The following is a 22,607-nucleotide window of genomic DNA, read 5'->3' on the forward strand; positions in this document are numbered from 1 at the left end:
CCTAGACTCTCAAAATGGGAACTGCTATGTCGAGCCAAGAAGAAAGAGAGTTCTGTGTGAGTTTTACCTCTGTTGGAGAGTTTGTTCTTAAAGTAGCAAGTTAGGCAGTGAGAATAGCCCAGTTACTGGCACAGAGGCAGCCAACATTTGAGATAGGAGTAGGGATTCACTGTCTCTTTCCATTTCTTCCTTAATTCTTCTTTAATGTTGAAAGCTCAGATCTCATGTATAGGACAAGATGGTACCTTCTGGACAGCTGGATTTCAACTTGCAGCCTCTTCTGGAACGGCTAGACCAGGATGAGTTGAGCCAGTTCAAGTCCTTGTTGAGGACCCTTTCCCTGCAAGATGAGTTACAGCACATCCCCCAGACGGAGGTAGAAGAGGCCAGTGGGAAGCAACTGGCAGAAATTCTCACCAACCGATGTCCCAGAAACTGGGTAGAGATGGTGACCATCCAGGTCTTTGACAAAATGAACCGAACAGACCTGTCTGAGAGAGCAAAGGATGAACTCAAGGGTAAGCAGAAACAAGTCCACACTGTGTCCTGGGAGGAAAGCTCTCCATGGTTTTAGAAACACAGAAATAACATTGAGCCTTGGAGAAGCCACCTGTCCTGAACACAAATGCTAGATCCTCATAAAATCCAGTGGTGTCTTTCCTGGTTCTTATATTCTGGCTACTTCTGCTCCTTCCAAGTTTATGTCTACCCTGTCCTCCTCACCATGCATCCCTTCTCCTGTTCAGGACAGTTTCTTTTTTTTTTTTTTTTTTTTAAAGATTTTATTTTTTTCCTTTTTCTCCCCAAAGCTCCCGAGTACATAGTTGTATATTCTTTGTTGTGGGTCCTTCTAGTTGTGGCATGTGGGATGCTGCCTCAGCGTGGTTTGATGAGCAGTGCCATGTCCGCGCCCAGGATTCAAACCAAGGAAACACTGGGCCGCCTGCAGCAGAGTGCGCGAACTTAACCACTCGGCCACGGGGCCAGCCCCCAGGACAGTTTCTGAAATGTATTCACGATCCCATTCTTTCGTATGTCCTCCAAGATGTTAAATTATTATAGACCCTCTGTTTTGTTTTCAATTCCCACTTATCAAGTTTCCTTTCCCCATATACTATGTCTGTAAACATCTCCCTCTCTCCCTTTCTCTCTCCCTTTCTCTCTCCCTTTCTCTCTCCCTTTCTCTCTCCCTTTCTCTCTCCCTTTCTCTCTCCCTTTCTCTCTCTCTCTCTTCTCATTCTCTCTCTCATTCTCTCTCTCTCTCTCTCTCTCTCTCTCTCTCTCTCTCTCTCTCTCTCATTCTCTCTCACACACACACATACACATACACATTCAAACTCCTTCCTTCCTTTAGTTCAGCAGCACTAATAACACTTGGGGCTGGATGATCCTTATTTGGTAGGGAAGGGGCATCCTGTGCACTGCAGGATATTTAGCAGCATCCCAGCACCTCTACCCATTAGATGCTAGCAGCACACTCCCTCCACTGTGACAACCAAAAATGTCTGTAGACGTGACCAAATGTCCCCTTGGGAGCAAAATCACCAAGTGGAGAAGCACGTTTTAGGCCAGTGGTTCTCAACTTTGCTGTTCTTGGGAATCTCCTGGGCAGCTTTAAAGGCACTGACATCCTGGACCTCTCACTGGAGATACTGATTTAGCTAACTGATCTGTATGCCGCCTGGCCATGGGATTCTTAAAGGCTTCCCAAATGATGCCAATGTGCTTCCAAGGTTTTAGAATGTCGTCTAGGGCTCTGCTGCCAATACAGTAGCTGCATGTGGCTATGAGCCCTTGAAATGTGGCTCGTTTGAATTCAGGTGTGCCATAAGACTAAAATAGGCACTAGCTTTTAACTGCATTGTTGTATTACTATCTCATCAATAACTCTTGTATTGATTACACATTGGAGTGATAACATTTGAGATAGTTACTGAAAACTTACGAAAAATAGTTTCACCTTTTTTTTTACCTTTATAATGTGCTTACTAGAAAATTTTTAATGACATAGGCAGCTTACTTTTGCGGCAGGCATTATATTTGTCCTGGAGAGCACTGCTCTACAGAGTTCTTTTTCTCTGTCTTTTGCTCCTCAACAAGGATATTTAAAACATCTCTACTTCCTATCCTATGATTTTTTTAATTGCCAGTTTTATTCCAGCCAGGGGTCAGTTTTTAGCTTTCTTTTCCCTGTCTTCCATGGACAGGTGAGGGTTTTAGCCCCTAGCTGGCCTCTGGAGATTACAAATTTGAAAATACCATGAAGAAACTCAGAGTTGTACACCTACAAGGGTCTTGGCTCTGAAAAGTGAAAATTTCTTCCACCTTCTCCTTTTTCAGAAGCAGCTTTGAAGTCACTTCAGGAAAATAAGCCTCCATCATTAGGTAAGTTACTTCATTTACAGCCTTTTTTTTCATATGAGACTTTGGAATCCAAGGTTTTAATTACACAAGATATGGTGCTGAGCACTAGGAATGCAAAGAAATTTAAGTCCCTATCTCTGCTGTCATCCAGGTGGGCAGTAGTAAGATAAATAAAGCTAAAATGAGGCAGTATTTATACTAGACATCAGTAAATACGTACAAATGTGGGAAAGAAAATGAGCTTTCCCTTGGAATCTGGATAAGCTGGACTTTAATCTAAGTCAAGTGTTAGCAAACCGTGGCTCCCAAACCAAATGTGGCCTGCCACGTGTGTTTGTAACCCCACAAGCTAAAAATGGTTTTCACATTTTTTAAATGGTTGGGAAAAAACAAAAGAATATTTTATGCCTATGAAAATCATACAAAATTCAAATTTCAGTAAACACAAAGTTTTATTTGCACACAGCATACTTACTTGCTTTTATAATACCTATGACTGCTTTCGCCCTACAAGGCAGAGATTAGTAGTTACAACAGACAGTATGGCCACAAAGCAAAAAATATTTACTATCTAGCCCTCTGCAGGGGAAAAACAAGTTTGTTAATCCTGGTCAAAAAGATTTTTGAGTTAGTGATTTTCCAACATTCTCTTCTCTTGACATCACCAATATCCTTAAAAATATGACTCAGGCTGAAGGCAGTAGTAGACTCGGGGGTGGTTTGAAAAGTGAAGCCACCACCATTCACCTAAACCCCGGAGGATCTGACTACATCTGTCAATATGTAAATACACAAATACCCTACAATGACATCCTACAATGATGTCCTACAATACATAAATGTCCTACAATGATGACCTAAATGTCAAACATAAATTGGTGGTCTAGTAGATGTGACATTTGACAAAGCTTTAAGGAATAGCACCTGCCACGAGGCTGATATTCAATCAAATGTTCTGAGTGAACAAGCACTGGAGAGTTCTTTGTTTAAAACCTTACTCTTGGCAACATGACATTGCTTCTTGTATTCTGTTACTTGCCTATGATCATTTTTCCTCAATTCTTTCAGAGCCCCTCTTCTCTCACCTAATCTTCAAAATGGATGACTGGTTGGCCATTTTTTTTCACTCAGCACACTGCTCCTGGTTGATATCACTTGGAGTCTTACCGGCTATTTATATCCTGAAGACTTTCCAAAAGATATCTTCAGACCGGCATTTTCCCTGAACTTCAGGTGCTCATATCCAGTTGCCTCCTGGATATCTTTTCAGAAGTTCCACAGACTCACCTCTTCATTATCCAATGTTGAGCTTGAAATATTTCTTCTCCCATTACGACTCCACCCTGTTCCTCTATTCCTTCCCAAGACAATGTAACTTCATCTACCTCATCAGAAACCAGGGAATTGATCCATGAAATCTTTCTGGTGCCCTTAGAAAAGAGTGATTGTCTTTATGCATCCATTTCTCTCACCATGTGTTCTGAACTTCATAGGAATTCACTTGCCAGAAAAGGCATGTGAGCCTGGGATCATGGCCTGACACACTTTAATTTTATCTGCAGTACCTCGTTAACATCCTATTTGTGTAATCTGGGCTTAAATATTGAGACCCATTGTTGAACTTGAACTGTCTTGATGTCCTACTCTCTCCTAAACAGAAGTTTCAATACTAGGACAGTGACAAACCCATAATGTCCTCTCTTTTCTTCAGGGATCACATGGACTCAGGAATCAAAACGTGAAAACCTGGAAGAAATACAACAGCATTTAAAAGAAGAGGAGGAGCCAGGTTGGTCTTAGAACATCCACTGTTGGAGAAAGCTAAGTGGAGCATACTCTTCCTTGCTGTGCTCTCCCACTCCTTTTGGGAACTCCATCTCTCTAAAACCTCATTTTCTCCACTACTTAATAATCACCAATTGTCTCATGGAGAATGCATTCCTCCTTTATGTAAGAATAAAGGGGGAAAATGAACATTGGAGAGAATTCAGTTCATAGAACTTCATATGAAACTAGTTCTTAAAAATTAGGAGTACATTGTATAGAGTTTCTCTTAGATTTTTCAACTTCAGATACTCAGACGACTTTAACAATATCAACTCACAGATGAGAAAATTGAGACCTGTTGTAGGTAGGTGACTCGCCTTGACTGATGTTGTGGTTAGTTTAACATTAGTCTTTCTCTCAAGTCTGCCTGGTAGTATTTTTTAAATGGTTTTGTTGAAGTACAATTTATGTATTATAAACTTCACTCATTTTAAGTGTACTGTTAATAACTTTTAGTAAATTTACAGAGTTTTGTAACTATCACCACTATCAATTTTACAACACTTCCCAAAAGATCCCTCACGTTCATATGTAGTCACTCCCTGATCTCTGTCCCCCACTTCCAGGAAATCATTAATCTACTTTGTCCTCTAGATTTGCCTTTTCTGGACATATGTGGTCTTTTGTGTCTGTCTTCTTTCACTTAGCGTATTGTTTTTGAGGTTCATCCATGTTGTTGCATGTATCATGAATTCATTCCTTTTTAATACTGAATAATATTTCATTGTATGGATATACCACATTTGGGTTGCCCATTCATCAATGGATAGACATTGAATTGTTTCTACTTTTTGACTGTCTTGAATGATGCTGCCATGAGCGTTCATGTGCAAGTCTTTGTGTAGACATATTTTTATTTATCTTGGGTAGATACTTAGAGTTGTCTGGTATTCAAGACAGTTGGCACTCCACTACTTGTTTACTCAAACACTTGGGTGACTATAATGTGTTGAGACTATTATGGTGAAGATCTATGCCCTGACCTCCTGGTGCTTGTTCTAGTCCAGTGGAAAAGACAGACAAGTAGTTTCGATAAATCATTTGAGTTTAGATAGAGCAAGTACTTCTTGTGATGACTCTATAGGATAGAGACATGTAACTTGATTTCAGGAGTCATTTGCTCTGTTCATCTCTATAAACCCGGCCATGGCACTTCCCAGCACATAATGTGGTCAAAGAACTCAGATTAGATTCTTGGACACCTCAGAGCCTGCTTTCACATCATATTTCTGATAAAAGAAGTACACCTATTTTTGCGTCAAGCTCACTTTAATTTGTATTATGCAGAGCTTACACCAGTACAGAAAGAGGACATCACAAACTCAGGAGAAGCAAAAGAAGGGTTGGCAGGAGAAAATCCAGGTCTGTATCATATCTTCCTGGAGTGAGTTTGCTGTCAGGTGATTCTTCATAAACCTCACTTCTTTTTTTCCTTTCCTACTTAAAGTATTTTTTTCCTATTGAATAACCGACTCTATCCTGTCTATTTCCTACCTCATATCACTGAAGGTAAACAAGATAAATATAGAAGTATAATGAAGAAGAAGTTCTGTCAAATCTGGGAGAAGAACTTTTGGCCTGGAGCCAGTGAAAACGTCCATATTGTCACCCAGAGATATGAGACTCTGATCCCATTCTGTAATCCTAAAATGCTTACAGGGCCATTTCCACACACGGTGGTGCTACATGGTCCTGCAGGCATTGGGAAAACCACACTGGCAAAGAAGTTGATGCTGGACTGGACACAGGACAACCTCGCAGAAACATTTAATGCTGCCTTCTATCTCAGCTGTAAGGAACTCAACCACAAGGGGGCGTGCACTTTTGCAGAGCTGATATCTAAGAACTGGCCAGATTTGCAGGATGCCATTCCGGAGATCTTCGCCCAAGCTCAGAAAGTCCTGTTCATCATCGATGGTTTCGATGAGCTGAGAGTCCCCTCGGGGGCACTCATCCATGACATGTGTTGTGACTGGCAGAAGCAGAAGCCAGTGCCTGTCCTCTTGGGGAGTTTGCTGAAGAGAAAAATATTACCCAAGGCCACTTTGCTGATCACTACTCGACCCGGGACTCTGAGAGAGCTCCGGCTCTTGGTTGAACAGCCACTCTTCATAGAAATAGAGGGGTTCTTAGAGCTGGACAGAAAGGCCTATTTCTTGAAACACTTTGAAGAGGAGGTCCAAGCACTGAGAGCTTTTGACTTGATGAAGAGCAATGCAGCTTTATTCCACCTGGGCTCAGCTCCTGCTGTGTGCTGGATCGTCTGCACCTGTATGAAACTGCAGATGGAGAAGGGAGAAGACCCTGCCCCAACTTGCCAAACCATCACATCACTGTTCCTGCATTTCCTCTGCAGCCAGTTCACATCACCTCCTGGCAGCTGCCCCGGTCCATTCCTCCAAGTTCCAGTGACAGCTCTGTGTCTCCTGGCTGCTGGGGGCATATGGACACAGACATCTATGTTTGATGGAGAAGACCTCGAGAGACTTGGGGTAAAGGAGTCTGACTTCCATCCTTTCCTGGACAAGAATATCCTCCAGAAGGGCAAAGACTGTGAGGGCTGCTACTCCTTCATCCACCTCAGCGTCCAGCAGTTTCTTGCTGCCTTGTTCTATGTTCTGGAGAGAGAGGAGGAGGAAGATGGGGATAGCTGCAGGTGGGACATTGGGGGTGTGCAGAAGCTGCTCTCCAAGGAAGAAAGACTCAAGAACCCCAGCCTGACCCACGTGGGGTACTTCTTATTCGGCCTATTGAATGAAAAGAGAGCCAGGGAGCTGGAGACAACTTTTGGCTGCCAAGTGTCATTGAAGATCAAGCAGGAATTACTCGAATGCAGAGTGAAGTCCACTGAGAATAAACCCTTATCAGTGACAGAAATGCAGGAGGTTTTGTACTGTCTTTACGAATCTCAAGAGGAGCGGCTTGTAAAGGATGCAATGGCCCACATAAAGGAAACGTCCTTGCATTTGAAAAATAAAATGGACATCATACATGCATCATTCTGCCTCCAGCACTGTCGAAACTTGCAGAAAATTTCACTGCAGGTAGAAAAGGGAGTATTCCTGGAGAATGATACTGCATCAGAATCAGACACTCAGGTTGAGAGGTAAGAACTCTGATTTTTTTTTCTTTTTTTTTACTCTACTAGCTCTGCCTATCTTCAGCCTCACTCCATGCTCCATTAGGAAGAGGACAGAGTCTCCTGTCCCCTCCTGCTTAAAGTCAGTATTATCCCTCGTGAGAACTTTCATTCTGCCAACTTAACACTCAAGGCAGGAGGTATACTGATGATGTATACTGCTCTCAATGTTTTACCAATGATATGCTTAGAATTTTTTTTTAAAGATTTTTTTATTTTTTCCTTTTTCTCCCCAAAGCCCCCCGGTACATAGTTGTGTATTCTTCGTTGTGGGTTCTTCTAGTTGTGGCATGTGGGACGCTGCCTCAGCGTGGTCTGATGAGCAGTGCCATGTCCGCGCCCAGGATTCGAACTAACGAAACACTGGGCCGCCTGCAGCGGAGCGCGCGAACTTAACCACTCGGCCACGGGGCCAGCCCCGATATGCTTAGAATTTTAACTTATTCTAACCCTTTCATTAGACTGTTGTGGAGGAAGTTTAAGTTCTTTCTCCAGTGATATGACTTGGGAAATGAGTTTTCTGATAGTGGTGCTAAGTGAGTAAATCATCCAATGTTTAAAGTTAAACTTATTTATTAGGGGTGTATGCCCATAAGAACTCTAAATACCTTCATGATGAGGGACAAATGTTAGTTTTCTCTCCAGCAATATTTGGTAAATTCCCTCCTTTGTCTCTTCCCTGTAGGTTCCAGAATGATGAACACGTACTTCCTTTCTGGATGGGTCTTTGTTCCATATTTGGTTCCAACAAGAATCTGATATTTCTGGACATCAGTCAGAGCTTTCTTAGTACCTCATCAGTGAAGATTCTTTGTGAAAAAATTGCCTCTGCTACCTGTAATCTCCAGAAAGTGGTGTAAGTAGAAGCTAACCCCTGGATTAAAACCCCAAGGGCATGACAAAGCTGCTGACGTTTTTAATATTGGAGCAATATTTGAATTCCTGTTCCAGACTCCAACCAGGTGCTCAACACAAGGAACTGAAATGGTCCAGTCCTTAAATTTGTCTACTGAGAGAATCACATAAAGTAATTTTTCCAATTTTTTATTGTTTGAAAAATATGCATAACATAAAACTTACCATCTTAACCATTTTCATTGACATATTTAAGTACATTCACATTGTTGAACAACCATCACCACCATCCATCTCCATAACTCTTTTCATCTTGCAAAACTGAAACTTTGTCCCCATTAAACAATAATTCCCCATGACACTTTCTGCCTAGCCCCTGGCAACTACCATTCTATTTTTTTTATAAAGTGATTTTCATACAATGTGAAATATGGTTTGGATGTCTACAAAGCACCACGAAGAAAATGAAGATCCTGGAGGCAGTTTTAATACTATTATGACAAACATAGGGCTTGCGTAGAGCAGGATTTCTCAACCTGTGCTGACATTTTGGGCTGTATATTTCTTTGTTGGAGGGGTGCCTGACCTGTGCATTGTAGGATGTTTAGGGGCATCCCTGGCCTTTACCTTCTGATGCCAGTAGCAGCCACACACCCCCAGATGTGAGAACCAAAAACGTCTCAGACATTGCCAAGTGTCCCCAGGGGGTACAAAATCACCCCTGACTGGGCACCACTTACGTAGAAATGGTAGCAATGTGCCAAGACAGGCCTGAGAACTGAGCATTAAAATTCACTTGGGCTGGATATGTGTCTGTTTGGATATGATTTTAAAAATAATATGTAGTTGAATAAAGTTGGAAAGAAAAGCTGAGGCTAAGAAACACCAGAAAAAGGTAATTTACATAACTTAAATGCTTATATTCAGAACAGAGTGTGCTTTTGCCATGTAAGACAGTATGTCAGAGTCTTCCTGGACCTGAGGCTCGTTTATGTGGATAGTGTGCTGAGAAAGACCTGCAAGCTTAAATTTGAGCAAGTCGGAATGCGGGGAGAAGAATAAACACGATTCATCAGCTAAGTGAGTTTTTATTTCAAGGAGACCTTCTCAAACTACAGATATCTCTTCTTTCTCAACGTAGAGAAATAAGAGCTCTTGCCCACTTAGGGATACATGTGATCCCCACTCTAAATGCAAGAGCATTCCTTAGAGTCAAAGCATTCAGCAGGAAATAGTGCCAGTGAAATGTGTCCATGGGTGACACTTCAAGGAAGAGAGTTACCACCCTTCCTTATTTTTCACAAAAAGCCATAGAAGAACAGCTTTTGTCTGAAACAACTGTTGATGACCAACTTCGCTTCTGTGAAAGTCTGAGATGACTAGAGATTGGGGCTTCTAATAGTTTCTGAAGTGAGGCGTTGGCCAAGCGGTACAAAGTTTCACTTATGCAAGATGAACAAGGTCTGGAGACCTAATGTAGGGCAATGTGACTACAGTTAACAACACTGTAGTGTACACTTCAAATTTGCAGAGTTGATCTTAAGTGTTCTTGACCCAAAAGAAAAAAAAGAAAAATATGTGAGGTAATAGACATGTTAATTCACTTGATTGTGGCGATGATGTCACAAGGTAACCATATATCAAAACATTGTCATACAACTTAAATATATACAGTTTTTGCTTGTCAGTAATACCTCAATAAAGATGAAAAATTAGTCTGTAAAGTTTAAATATATCTCAGTCCTATGTTTCTACTTACATGCATTATAGAAATAGAAACTCAAGATCTCACCTTTGTTTTCTTTTCCCTAGCCTCAAAAATATTTCCCCAGCTGATGCTTATCAAAACTTCTGCATCACTTTTGGTGGTCACAAGACTCTGACGCATCTGACACTTCAAGGAAATGACCAGGATGATATGTTCCCCTCATTGTGTAGCGTCTTGAGACACCCAAAATGTCATCTACAATATCTCAGGTATATCTCACCATCACTGAAAACCTTCAGCATATAAACAGATCTGCCACAAGCCTATACAACAATTCTGTGTAAATTAGAAAAAATAATCCCTTACTCTGCTGGAAATAGTACTGTTCAGGGCACATGTCCCAGAATAGAAAATGGGCTGGAGTTTAGTTTCCACTTATGTTGATCAATGAACAACCTGGACAACCAAACATAACAGCCCTGAATCCAAAGAAACTCCCAGAAATTGGATATCATCTTCTATCAGAGACAGTTTGTGTATAGTTCATGTTTCTCCTCTATCGTGATTCAGAATACCAGCTACTGGCCTCATCTTTCCAGGCAAGGACACTTCAGGAGCATCAGGTTTTCCCTTTCCTTGTACTCCCTCTGGGTTGAGAGATCTCCCCTTGGGAAATTCTCCTCATGGTTGCTCTGGTGATGATTATCCTCACTCCTCACTTGACCACATTTGAGTACTAACAGGAACACAGTTTAAGGTGATCAGTTGGTCTCAAATTGTGGCTCTGCCTCTACTGATACAATCTTGGACTATTTAACTAGCTCTCCTCTCCACCAGTTGAATGGAATAACGCACATCTCAAAGGACTTGAGGATTGAATGAAACCAAGTCTGAGCACATATGGATTCAATAGTAGCTGCTATCCTTGTCGACAATTCCTAATGACCTTCCTTTCTTCTTCCTGTGGGGATGCATGTGGGGAAAATAAACTGTGTGATTTGAAGATTTGGGTTACTAATTTGTTTCTCAGTGAACACCAAAAATGGGAGGAGTAGGCTCCATATGAGTTTGGCTTATTTTATTGGAAGCAATTAACATTCTACTTCGTGCCCCAATCGCTAGTTAATTTTGGTTCCCCAATTATTGTTTAGACTCTAAGAGAAGAAAGTGTTTTAGCTGAATTTTAGCTATGTGGCACATATCCCACTTGGCGCTTCATGTGAGTTATCAACTTTAAACACTCAACGTGAGGATATGACTTATTTCCAACTTAAAGATGGAAATGAGGTTTAACAAAGTTAAGTAACTTGACTACATTTTCATATATAGTAAATGGCAAAATCAGGGTTGTTTTAGAAACCTCACCCCAAAGGCCAAGATGATATACATAATATTCCATGAAGTTCCATTTTCCCATGATAAGAACTTCTATCTCCAGGAATAGAATATGGGTGCCATGTTGCATGCTAGGTTTGATTGACTGGATTTCTAAATAAGTAGTTCTCAACATGTGGTCTCCAGACCAGCAGTGGCTGCACCACCTGGGAACTTGTTAAAATTCAAATTTCTGGGTCTCACCAGGATCTTCTGAATCAAACTTTTGGTGTATGGTCCAGGAATTTAACACATCTTCCAAGTGATCGCAGGATACCTTCAAACTAGATCACTAGACTCTACATCTGGAGCTCCTGAGGATTTGCATTTCTAGCTGGTTGCCAGAGGATGCCAATGCAGCTGGTCCAGGGACCACACTTTGGCAACCACTGCTCCAGATAATTTAGTCCCGGGAGTAGCATAATGGAGAGGAGTGAGAGATGAAACTAGAGACGATTCTCCATTGTTTGTTCTCAACAATGACTTGTTCCAATTTCTCCTGCAGTTTGGTATCTTGCTCTGCCACCACCCATCAATGGGCTGATCTCTCCTCCTCCCTCGAAATCAACCAGTCCCTCACATGCCTGAACCTCACAGCAAACGAGCTTCTGGATGAGGATGCCAAGTTGCTGTACATGACTCTGAGACACCCAAAGTGCTTCCTGCAGAGGTTGTCGTAAGTGTCTCCTCTCTTCCCTGGAGCATCTCCGTTTTTTACCTGGGGCCACATAGAGAAAAGCAACGATAACTCCTGGATTTTCTGGGCAACTTGTCTGGAAGATCTTACGGATGTTGACACTTGGTTCCCATTTTTGGTCCCAAGCAGATGTCTCATTCATCTTATTCTTCTCTCATCCTTGGTCCTTCATGACTGTAAACACTAGCACATGACTGAGCACATAACAAGAAAGGCTGTAGGGGCAGACTCTAGCAATTGCAAACAACCAAGAAAGTTGGGTTCTCACCATCTTACCACTTGTGTGGTGCTTTTGCAGGTTAGAAAACTGTCACCTTACAGAAGCCTCTTGCAAGGAACTGTCTTCTGCTTTGATTGTCAACCAGAGGCTGACACACCTGTGCTTGGCAAAGAATGCTCTCGGAGATGGAGGGGTGAAACTTCTGTGTGAGGGTTTGAGTTACCCCGAATGTCAACTACAGACCCTGGTGTAAGTCCCTGCTGGCTCTGTGTGTGTGCACGTGCACACATACTGGATTCAAGTAGGACAGCTGCAAGCATTTAATAATCCCTCTGAATATACCAAATGTGATACTGATGGTTAGATCTGATGAGACCTGGGAGAGGGTGATAGAACAAATACAAGAAGTGGTGTCAATATTCTATAGGCATTTGGGGGGTGTAGCTGGTTTCCAGGTTTGATATTTTTAACGTGTGTTCTGGGAACTATGTAACAAACTCTACGTGTATTTCAGTATGAGTGGAGTTAATATTCGCCAACGAGCTCAGTATAATCCTCCTGTTAATACTAAAATAATAGGACAGATTTTTAGAAAGGAATGGGGCTTCACTGAGGGTTTCTATTCATAGATCCTATTCAGCGTTAAAATCTCTGCTGGTCTTGCTTACAAAATTGCCTTCGATGGTTAGTAATTGTCTGCTTTTCCTATAAACTAGTTTTAATCTAGGACATGCCTTAAGGCACCCAGTCTCTGAAAACCACTCACTCACTTAAAATTTCATGACGTATTTAGTTCATGGTTGAAGAGAGGTAAAAGGAAAGGCTTTTCCCCACTGGCTAAGCCCCCAAACACTAAAATAATATACGGTTCCCTATGGAATAAGATGCTCCCCAGCCACTAGCCCTAAATTCACATCAATTTACGTTAGAAGTTGCTGCCATCCAAGGCATCAAAAAAGAAAAACAAAATAATGATGGTCAACACCTATTAAGCCCCTAATATGTGCCAGACACTACACTAAAGTCTTGCCAAGATTATTTCATTGAATCCTCCAGGACTTATAAAACCCTCATCTCTCCCAGTTTGCAGATAAGAAAACTGAGACTTAGACAGTGAACCTCACCAACTGGCATCCCTGTAGACAGTGTGAATCTCAGGAAACATAGGTCAAGTCCTTTTCTTTCTAAACCTCAACTCAGTTTTTTAAATCTATGCCCCTATTTTGCTAAATTGTCAAAACTTAATTTGCTGGGGCCTTCCTCTATTACCCCGTAGTCATCAAAGTTTCGATAAATTTACAAACTACCAAACCATAGGCATGTATGCTGGCTCCCCTCAGACCATGTGGGTCACCCTCAAATCTGTTGTCCATTCCTATTGTCCCTCCAGGTCCTATGGTCCTCATCTTGGGGAACACGGGTGCTGAGGCTGCCTGTGGTCCCATATCCCTAAATACATCACATGACCACCACTCCCTAGGGTCTGGCCATGTCACAGGGACATTTGTGGAAGCCAAGGCCTATATAATCACTTAGAGCTCATGAAAATTAAAAGGCAGCTGTGTTGGTCTTCTATTGCTGCTGTAACAAATTAATGTAAACTTATTGGCTTAACACAATTTTATAGTTCCGTAAGTCAGAAGACCAATACACATCTTACTGGGATAAAACCAAGGTGTCAGCAAGGCTGTGGTCCTTTCTGAAGACTGTAAGAAGGAATCTGTTCATTTATTCGTTCAGGTTGTTGGCAGAATTTGGTTCTCTGTGGTTGTAGGACTGAGGTCCCTGTGCCCTTGGCTGCAAACTGAGAGCCAGCCTCATCTCATGATTTCATTTCCATGTCTCCAGGCTTATCTAAAACCTGTGGCTTGAGGTCAACGATCATGGTTTTGGTGCATCTCACCAGTGAGGGACTAACAAGGTTTTTTTTTCTCCACGTGATTGATTTCTAGGCTATGGTACTGCAACATAACCAGTGATGGTTGCAATCATCTCTCAACACTTCTCCAACAAAATTCAAGCCTTATGCACTTGGATCTGGGGCTGAATCACATAGGAATTATTGGACTTAAGTTTCTGTGCGAGGCTTTGAAGAAACCACTGTGTAATTTAAGATGTCTATGGTAAGTTATGTTTTTCTGAACTTTAATCTGTATCTGAAATGAAATGTTATTGGAGCAAATCTCTCCAGCTCTAATACCAAGGATGGGAATAAATTCAGTGGAGTATTTTAAAAATCCACTAGGATGGCATTTTTCAAAAAGTTTTTTTTCAAGATCCCCAAATTCCTAGGGAACCACAAAAGACCTCAAATAGCCAAATCAACCCCGACAAAGAACAACAAAGCTGGAGGCATTGCACTTCCTGACTTCAAACTATATTACAAAACTATAGTAATCAAAACAGTGTGGTACTGGCATAGAAACAGACAAACAGACCAGTGGAACAGAATAGAGAGCCCAGAAATAAACCCCCACATATATGGTCAACTACTTTTTGGTAAGGGTATCAAGAATACTCACTGGGGATAGACAGTCTCTTCAATAAATGGAAAAGAACTCTCCACATGCAAAAGATTGTAATTGAACCCTTACACCATACACAAAAATTAACTCAAAATGGATTAAGGTACTTAAACATAAGACCTAAAACCTTAGAACTCCTGAAAGAAAACACAGGGCAAAAGCTCCTTGATGTTGGCCTTGGCAATGATTTTTTTGGAAGTGAAACCAGAAGCACAGGCAACAAAAGCAAAAATAAACAAGTGGGATTTCATCAATCTAAATATCTTCTTATACCAAAGGAAACAAAAAATGAAAAGACAACCTACGATATGGGTGAAAATATTTTCAAACCATATATCTGATAAGGAGTTAATACCCAAAATATATAAGGAATTTACACAACTCAATAGCAAAAAAAATAGGGACTGACCCCGTGGCCGAGTGGTTAAGTTCATGCGCTCCGCCTTCAGTAGCCCAAGGTTTCACTGGTTCGCATCCTGGGCGCGGACATGGCACTGCTCATCAGGCCATGGTGAGGCAGTGTCCCACATGCCACAACTAGAAGAACCCACAACTAAAAATATACAACTATGTACTGGGGGAATTGTGGGAGAAAAATCAGGGGAAAAAAAAGAAGAAGATTGGCAACAGTTGTTAGCTCAGGTGCCAATCTTAAAAAAAAAATAGCAAAAAAATAAAATTAATGGGAAGAGGACCTGAAAAGACTTTTTTCTAAAGTATATAAACAAGTGGCCAAAATGTACATGAAAAGGTGCTCAGCATCACTGATCATCAGGGAAATGCAAATCAAAACCACAGTGAGATATCACCTCACACCAGCTGGAATGGTTATTGTCAAAAAGACAAGAGATAACAAGTGTTGGTGTTGTGTACTGTTGGTGAGAAGGAAAATTGGTGCAACCACTAAGAAAAACAGTATGGAATTCCTCAAGAAATTGAAAGTAGAAATACCATATGATCCAGCAATTCCACTTCTGGGTATTTATCCAAAGGAAATGAAAGCAGGATCTCAAAAAGATATCTGCACTCCCATGTTCATTGCAGCATTATTTACAGTAGTCAAGATATGAAAACAACCCAAGCATCCATCAACAGATGAATGGATAAAGAAGATGTGATATATACGTTCAAGAGAATATTATTCAACCATGAGACAGAAGAAAATCCTTCCATTTGCGACAACATGGGTAAAACTTGATGGCATTATTCTAAGTGAAATAAGACAGTCAGAGAAAGACAAATGCTGTAGGATATCACCAATATGTGGAATCTAAAAAAGCTGAACTTACAGAAGCAGAGAGTAGAATGGTGGTTACCAAGGCCTGGGAGATGGGGGAAATGGGGAGACACTGGCCAAAGGGAACAAAGTTCCAGATAGAAGATTAACAAGTTCTGGGGATCTAATGTACAGCATGGTGATTATAGTTAATAATACTGTGTTATCTACTTGCTAAAAGAATAGATATTAAATCTTCTCACCACAAAAAAAAAGGTAATCATGCGTTGGGTTGGAGGTATTAACTAATGGTGTGGCAGCAATCATTTTACAATATATAATCGTATCAATTCAACACACACTTTGAATTCACACAATCTTATGTGTCAATTATATCTCAATAAAGATTAAAGAAAAACTCCAGCAACCTCTATTTTTCAACAACAAAAAATAAGGAAAATTTGCTAAAAGAGTAGATCTCAAGTGTTCTCACCACAAATAAAAAATGGTAACTGTGTGAGGTGATGGATGTGTTAATTAACTTGATTGTGGTAATCATTTCACAATGTATATGTATATTAAATCATCACATTTTATAGCTCAAATACATATAATTTTCACTTGTCAATTATATCTCCATAAAGCTGGGGGAGAAAATTCACTGCAACAGTTAAAGTAATAGCTTCTAGTCTGGGTCATCCAAAGGCCAGCAGTGAAAAATTTTGAGGATGAAATGCCGCAAGGCAACCAGAAGAAGCCACTGATGTCCCAGCTCCCCAGCTTCAGAGAGGTAGGAATTAGACACTGAACCAGGAAAAGCTGCCCCACGAGCAGATAAACGGCCTCAACTCAGTTCTGTCTCACAACGCCGTGTAGGTTAGGTTCCATCAGTCAGATGCACTTGAATCTGGAACCCTACCTGTGAAGGACTCTGAAAGGATAACTGGTTTTCTGGCCTCTACAGTACAAGAAGGTATAGCGGAGGAGTAGAGGTCAGTCTCTCTTGCATTGTAGAAATGCTGGTAGCTTTGAAAATCCCTATGCCCCGGCTGTACTCCAGACCACTCAAATCAAGATCTCCAAATGTAATACCCAGATGACAACATTTTTCAAGCTCCCGGCATGACTGAAATTTGTGATGGTGAGGATGCCAAGTGAGCAATCCTTGGAATCACAGGTAGAGGACCACTGGTTGTTACCATCCATGGTATGTACGTGTTTGCAGGAGAGTGGTAGTGTTAATGGTGATGGGGGCTCCCTTAATCAAGTGCACTACTGGCATAGGGAAGGACGGCTGCCCTTTATCCAGCCAGCTATGACTTCCTGACTGTATGATCTCAGCTATACATTCTAGGGAATAGAGTTAGTTGCGTCCATCAGAAAAGTTTGTTATGATAATGAAATACGTATGCATGTTATTCAACAATGTGCCAGGGGGTATGCTCAATGCTTGGTATTATATTTAGCCTCTTCTAAATCCTGGAGTGAATGCAAATATATGACCTCTTCCCTTCTCCTATGTGTGTGTGTGTGTATGGATGTGTGTGCATATATATGCAAGAATTGTCAACATTTGTATGACCCTTATTTGTCTGTCTTCTGCCCATTCGACAACTCCAGGTGGAAGAAAGCTTTGTCCTCGATAGTGCACTCATCTAACATCCAACTTGACACTTCCCTTGGAATTCAGATAGGCGGAATCTCGATGTCTGTCCAAAACTGAGTTGCTCTTTTTCCCTGCCTAAAGCTGCTGCTTCTGCAGCTCAAAAAAAAAGATTATTTTATTTACTCAGAACAAAATCCTTCGTGTGTCATCTTTTCTTCCTTTTTCCTTTCAAATATTGAGTCTGTTCCTTTGTGAAATCCTCTACCCTGGTCTCTCTATCGTTCATTCTCTTCACCCTCTCAGGTCGTCTTGACCATTGTAGTGAGCACCCCTAGCTACTCCCTTTACCTCTTGCCCTTCATAACCTTTATTGGATATGGCACACTGTTTATTGGGTATGGCATCTGTTTCCTATTACTAGATGAGCTCTGAGGGCAGAAGTGTTGTTCACTGTTGGATCCTCAAACCCAAGAGTGTGCCTGGCATATAGGATGGTATCCATAAGCGTTGTTTGAATAAATGAATTAATTTTTATGTTTCACCTATAGGTTGTGGGGATGCGCCATCACTCCTTTCAGTTGTGAAGACCTCTCGTCTGCCCTCAGCAGCAACCAGAACCTGACCACTCTGGACCTGGGCCAGAATTCCTTGGGGTACAGTGGAGTGAAGGTGCTGTGTGATGCCTTGAAACTTCAAAGCTGCCCCCTCCAGACACTCAGGTATGATCCTCCTACACCCCTACAGTGTTCTTTCCATGATAGAAGGTTTGGAAGAAGCACAAATGACAGGAATTTGTTGTCGACATCTATGGCTTACGTTCAGCTGTCATCCATTGATGTTTTGTCACCAGGTAGCCCACCCATTGATTCCTTCTGTTGCTTTGACAGGTAAGATGAGTCTAAAACTCAACCTGAAACCAAGAAGCTGGATTGGCAGCTTTTCTAAGTGAAGGAGAGTTATGGCAGCCAGCCACAGTCGTGTTAAGGAAATCAAACTGCAGCTCTCCCATGATATTTTTGGAAAGAGTCTGTTTTCAGGCTGTGTTGGTTACAGAGGTCTAGCAGGTCGACGTCAGCCTTAGAAACATGTTTTCTGGAATGAACCTGCTGTCTGATGAGATTAGTCTGTGAGCAGACTAGTCTGGGAGCTATCACCAATTGGCTCTCATCTCCATGCTCATTGGAGCAAGTTGTCATTGAGTTCTGTTGCTTACTTGCTAGCATGGCAACAAAGAACCAGAAAACTCTTCCTAGCAGTGTGGAAACTCCTTTAAATTCTCAGATGCAACATGGACAACTGATGGCTTAAAACGATAATTATGTAGAAGAAACAAATTACATATTTATTTAACATCAATCTCAGGCCCCAAGATAACTTGATGATCAAAAGAAGAGATATGTGGACACTAAAGTTTTTTCTTTTCCTGACCCCTTTCTTGTGAGTTAGCCCTCTCACTTTAGATAATATTGGTGAGTTTCAATCAAGAGGTAAAACCCCCACAAAGAAAACATTGGAGCTGTTTCTTTAGACCAGCCAGTCAGACGTTCTTTACTGGTCTTTGAATTTCAGGATGAGTGATTCAAGGGGAGGACGGCTTCTTCCTGAATCATAGATCCTAGAAAGTCACGGAGCCCCTGGCCCTGCCATTTCAGAATTTGGATTTTTGTTCTTTCATTCTATAAGCTACCCCATATCCTTCTGAGAAGCTCTTTTAAGTTAACTATTGTCATTTTCTCTCGCTTGCAGCGAAAGAAACCTAACGGCGCACCTCAATCTCAGAGCAACACATTTATATCTTCTGGTGTGCACCTTCCATTTCTGATCCCTTCAACACTTTTGTCCAGACACAGATCTGCTGCAGGAACTAGTTTTGTGCTTCTACCGTAGACCATGACCAACCTCTGACAATCGTGAATAAACACACTGATGTTTGACCTTGGAGGGTCATGTTTAAGCTATTTTGAAGCTGGTTAGCTCTTACTTTAGCCAAAGCTATTTTGTTGGCTGTTTTGATATACATAGGCATTGTGAAATGATTACAACAATCAAGCTAATTAATACACCCATCATCTCACATAGTTAGCTTTTGTGTGTGTGGTGAGAACACTTAAGATCTCTGCAAATTTCAAGTATATAATACAGTATTGTTAACTGTCATTAGGCTGTACATTAGATCTCCAGAACTTATTCATCTTATAACTGAAAGTTTGTTGCATGGATGTATTGTGAGTCTCGAGCAACAGAACAAAAATCAACTAATATGCTAGTAAAACCAGGACTACAGTGCCAGCAAGAAACATGGCAGCTAATATCCTTAGTCTCTTATTTTTATACATATTTTGCTTTAATTATTCCCTCTCCTGTCTTGACCCCCATTTCCACATGCACGTGGCTGAATAAGGTTACTAAAAGGTGAATCCTAGAAATGAGGCTGCTGTCTATCAACGTAGGTCAAATAAAGCATGGTAGTTAGCTAGTATCATATAGCCAAGGGGGATAAAAAGCTCATCCAACTGACTTGGTTCAAGCGTGTATGTCTCATCCTGAGTCCACCAAGTAGTAGGAGAAGTTGTCAAAGTGAGTTGTGGAGTAGGTATCATATAACTGGAGCTGTGTTACAAATATGGAGCTATATCACAGATTCCATATTGCAATTCCCTATTGCATAGTGCAATCCCATATTGCACACCAACTATGATTTGATAATCACCCAAGACCATTCAAGCATCCAAAACTACTACATCCAAAATGGCTTTATACCATTACAGTGTTAACCTGATATCTTTTTTCCCTACCAAGTCAATACGGAACTCTACTTTGCAGCATAGAATAATCAACAAAGATGGCCCCTGCTCTGCAAATCCCTAAAGCATGAGATTTGCAGGCACCTGCGTGTTTGGAATGAATCTCCTTGAAGCAACAAACATTTTTTTTTCCATTGTACCCCCAGGTTGAAGATAGATGAATCTGATGCTCGAATCCACAAGCTACTGAAAGAAATCAAAGACAGCAACCCACAACTGACTATTGAGAGTGATCAAGACCCAGAAAATAACAGACCTTCTTCCCGTGACTTCATTTTCTGAATCCCCTTGGAGTTATTCCTTCTCCAATAAAGTTATGAATCTTCAAGGTGGTGGTGAACTTCCTATGAGCCTTCTCAGTGGTCCTAATTTATGGGCCAGACGTTATTTTAGCCATGGTTGTGCCTGTGGCTTACGTAAACATGCACAAGTCACTTAACTCTGTTATGAATGAAGTGTCTGTATCTTGAGTATATTGAGAGAAATAAAGGTAGGAGCATTCATGAGTGTCACTGTATTTATTAATGGATTCTGACCAAACTTAGAAAAAAGATACTTTATTTGAAGGGAACTTAGTCGAGGGGGTGGCGTGGGGAGGTTAGGGATGGAAATGTCTGTGATCACTTTGATTTCTGTTTACCTTGCCGGTCATTGCCCTGTTCTGGTATTTCTTGACCTGCATGGATAACTGTCTGATAAATTTTCATCATCAGATTATTACTCCTACAAGTCTCACAATATTCTGTAGCACTCTTAGGTGCTTCAATGAAGCACATATATTATCATGTCGTTGCTCTGATTAGCTTTCTAATAATTCCAACTATACTTACAGAAAACATCATGGTATGCATAGCTCTTCCTGATAGAGTCCCCAATATGTCCTTGTGACAGACAGAATCCCAAAATTCCTTAAGGAAATAGTGTAAGTAAGAATTACCTTTTCTAAGTACTAATTTTTAAATTTTTCTTCCAATCCTCCTCCTTTCTCCTATTTCTTCATTGGGATCCATTAGTTCATCACTCTCACCAAATACACCACATTCCCACACATCACCTTTAAATCATCCTATAACAAGCTCCATCATTTCAGCGATGTCATTGCACACACTGTGGGCTCCTGGAGTTTCCTGTAAGTTTCCTTCTGTCCCCGTCTCAAGGCCTCTTGTTCAGCTGGATGTAGGTCATTCCTAGAGAATCTTCCTTCTAAGATTCTAAGGGGTGAATGCCTTTAGTGGTAGTGTGTGGGGTTGTTAAAAGAAATAGAGGCACACAATTCCTCTTAAAAAGCTTGAAAGGAATTTAGATGTCTTCTAGCCATGGATTTCTTGACCTCTACACTAACATCATTTGGGGCAGGTAATTCCTGTTATCTCAAGAGAAGATACTCTTGTGAGAGAGAGACTGTCTGTGCATTTGTAGGGTGTTAGCGGCATCTCCACCATCTACCCACTAACTACCAGGACATCCTTCACAATTGTGACAACCAAAAATGTCTCCAGGCACCAGCAAATATCCCCTGGGATGCAAAATGCCCCTAGGCTGAGAACCACTATAATCCAGCCCACCATTCTTCCTCCCAGCTTCAACCTCATCCAAAAAGTTTCTCTGCATTTACTCCCTTCTAAACCTGCAATACTGAGCAGATTGACATCCAATTCACAATCACTGTAGTTCACACTGGCAAATCTACAAGTTTCCCTATCTTGCCTGATCCCTTGTAGCATTTTATATGCCACAGACCATAAGCCCTACTTTTAGAAATTCCAATTATCCCCTTTCTGGTTTATTTTCCTTTTAACCAACCACCACCCCCCATCAAAAAAAAATTCCCTGTAGGAAGACTCAGAGTCAACTGGCAGAACTAGATTAAACCAAGCTCCAGACCTGAATAGCTTCAGGTAGATCATTTAATGTGTCCAAGTCTCACTTTCCTCATCTGTAAAATGGACAAATCTTCATTGCAATTTGACAATCTGGTTTGTTGTTGTTTTACTTTCATCATTACCTTAGGATTTGTTTATTCCTCTATCATAGAGATATACATTGCCAGGATTGAAAAACTCATTCACCAGACATGTAGCATCAAATATGACATTTGAGTAGCTGTGCACAGCTCAGATGCTCATACCTCCTCCTGCCCCTGTTCTTTGAACACCAGATACCACTTCACTTTCTTCTTTTGCTCTTTCCCTTCATTTTTGGAGATGGAATCCCAGCTTGTATGGCTGAATTATCATGGAAAGTGATTGACCAAGGTAGATTAGAGGACTAT

At 41.2% G+C, this 22,607-nt stretch overlaps 1 protein-coding gene across 1 annotated transcript; it reads left to right on the forward strand.

Moving 5' to 3' along the window:
• The first annotated feature begins 238 nt into the window (after positions 1–238).
• Positions 239–20,838, forward strand: NLRP2 (NLR family pyrin domain containing 2). Its single transcript, XM_070222793.1, has 11 exons — positions 239–518; positions 2,341–2,385; positions 4,076–4,153; positions 5,701–7,297; positions 8,016–8,186; positions 9,998–10,162; positions 11,773–11,943; positions 12,263–12,433; positions 14,137–14,307; positions 18,080–18,250; positions 20,482–20,838. Exons 1-11 carry the CDS (start codon positions 239–241, stop codon positions 20,615–20,617), a joined length of 3,156 nt encoding a protein of 1,051 aa, XP_070078894.1. The 3' UTR covers positions 20,618–20,838.
• Positions 20,839–22,607: the final 1,769 nt, after the last annotated feature.

The sequence above is a fragment of the Equus caballus genome, chromosome 10 (genome assembly GCF_041296265.1).
Source record: "Equus caballus isolate H_3958 breed thoroughbred chromosome 10, TB-T2T, whole genome shotgun sequence".
In the NCBI taxonomy this organism is placed as follows: Eukaryota; Metazoa; Chordata; class Mammalia; order Perissodactyla; family Equidae; genus Equus; species Equus caballus.

Coding starts and splice junctions, on each gene's coding strand:
- NLRP2 (XM_070222793.1), top strand. CDS start 239: ATGGTACCTTCTGGACAGCTGGATTTCAACTTGCAGCCTCTTCTGGAA. Junction 519..2,340: donor AGCAAAGGATGAACTCAAGG/GTAAGCAGAAAC, acceptor CTCCTTTTTCAG/AAGCAGCTTTGAAGTCACTT. Junction 4,154..5,700: donor AAAAGAAGAGGAGGAGCCAG/GTTGGTCTTAGA, acceptor ATATCACTGAAG/GTAAACAAGATAAATATAGA.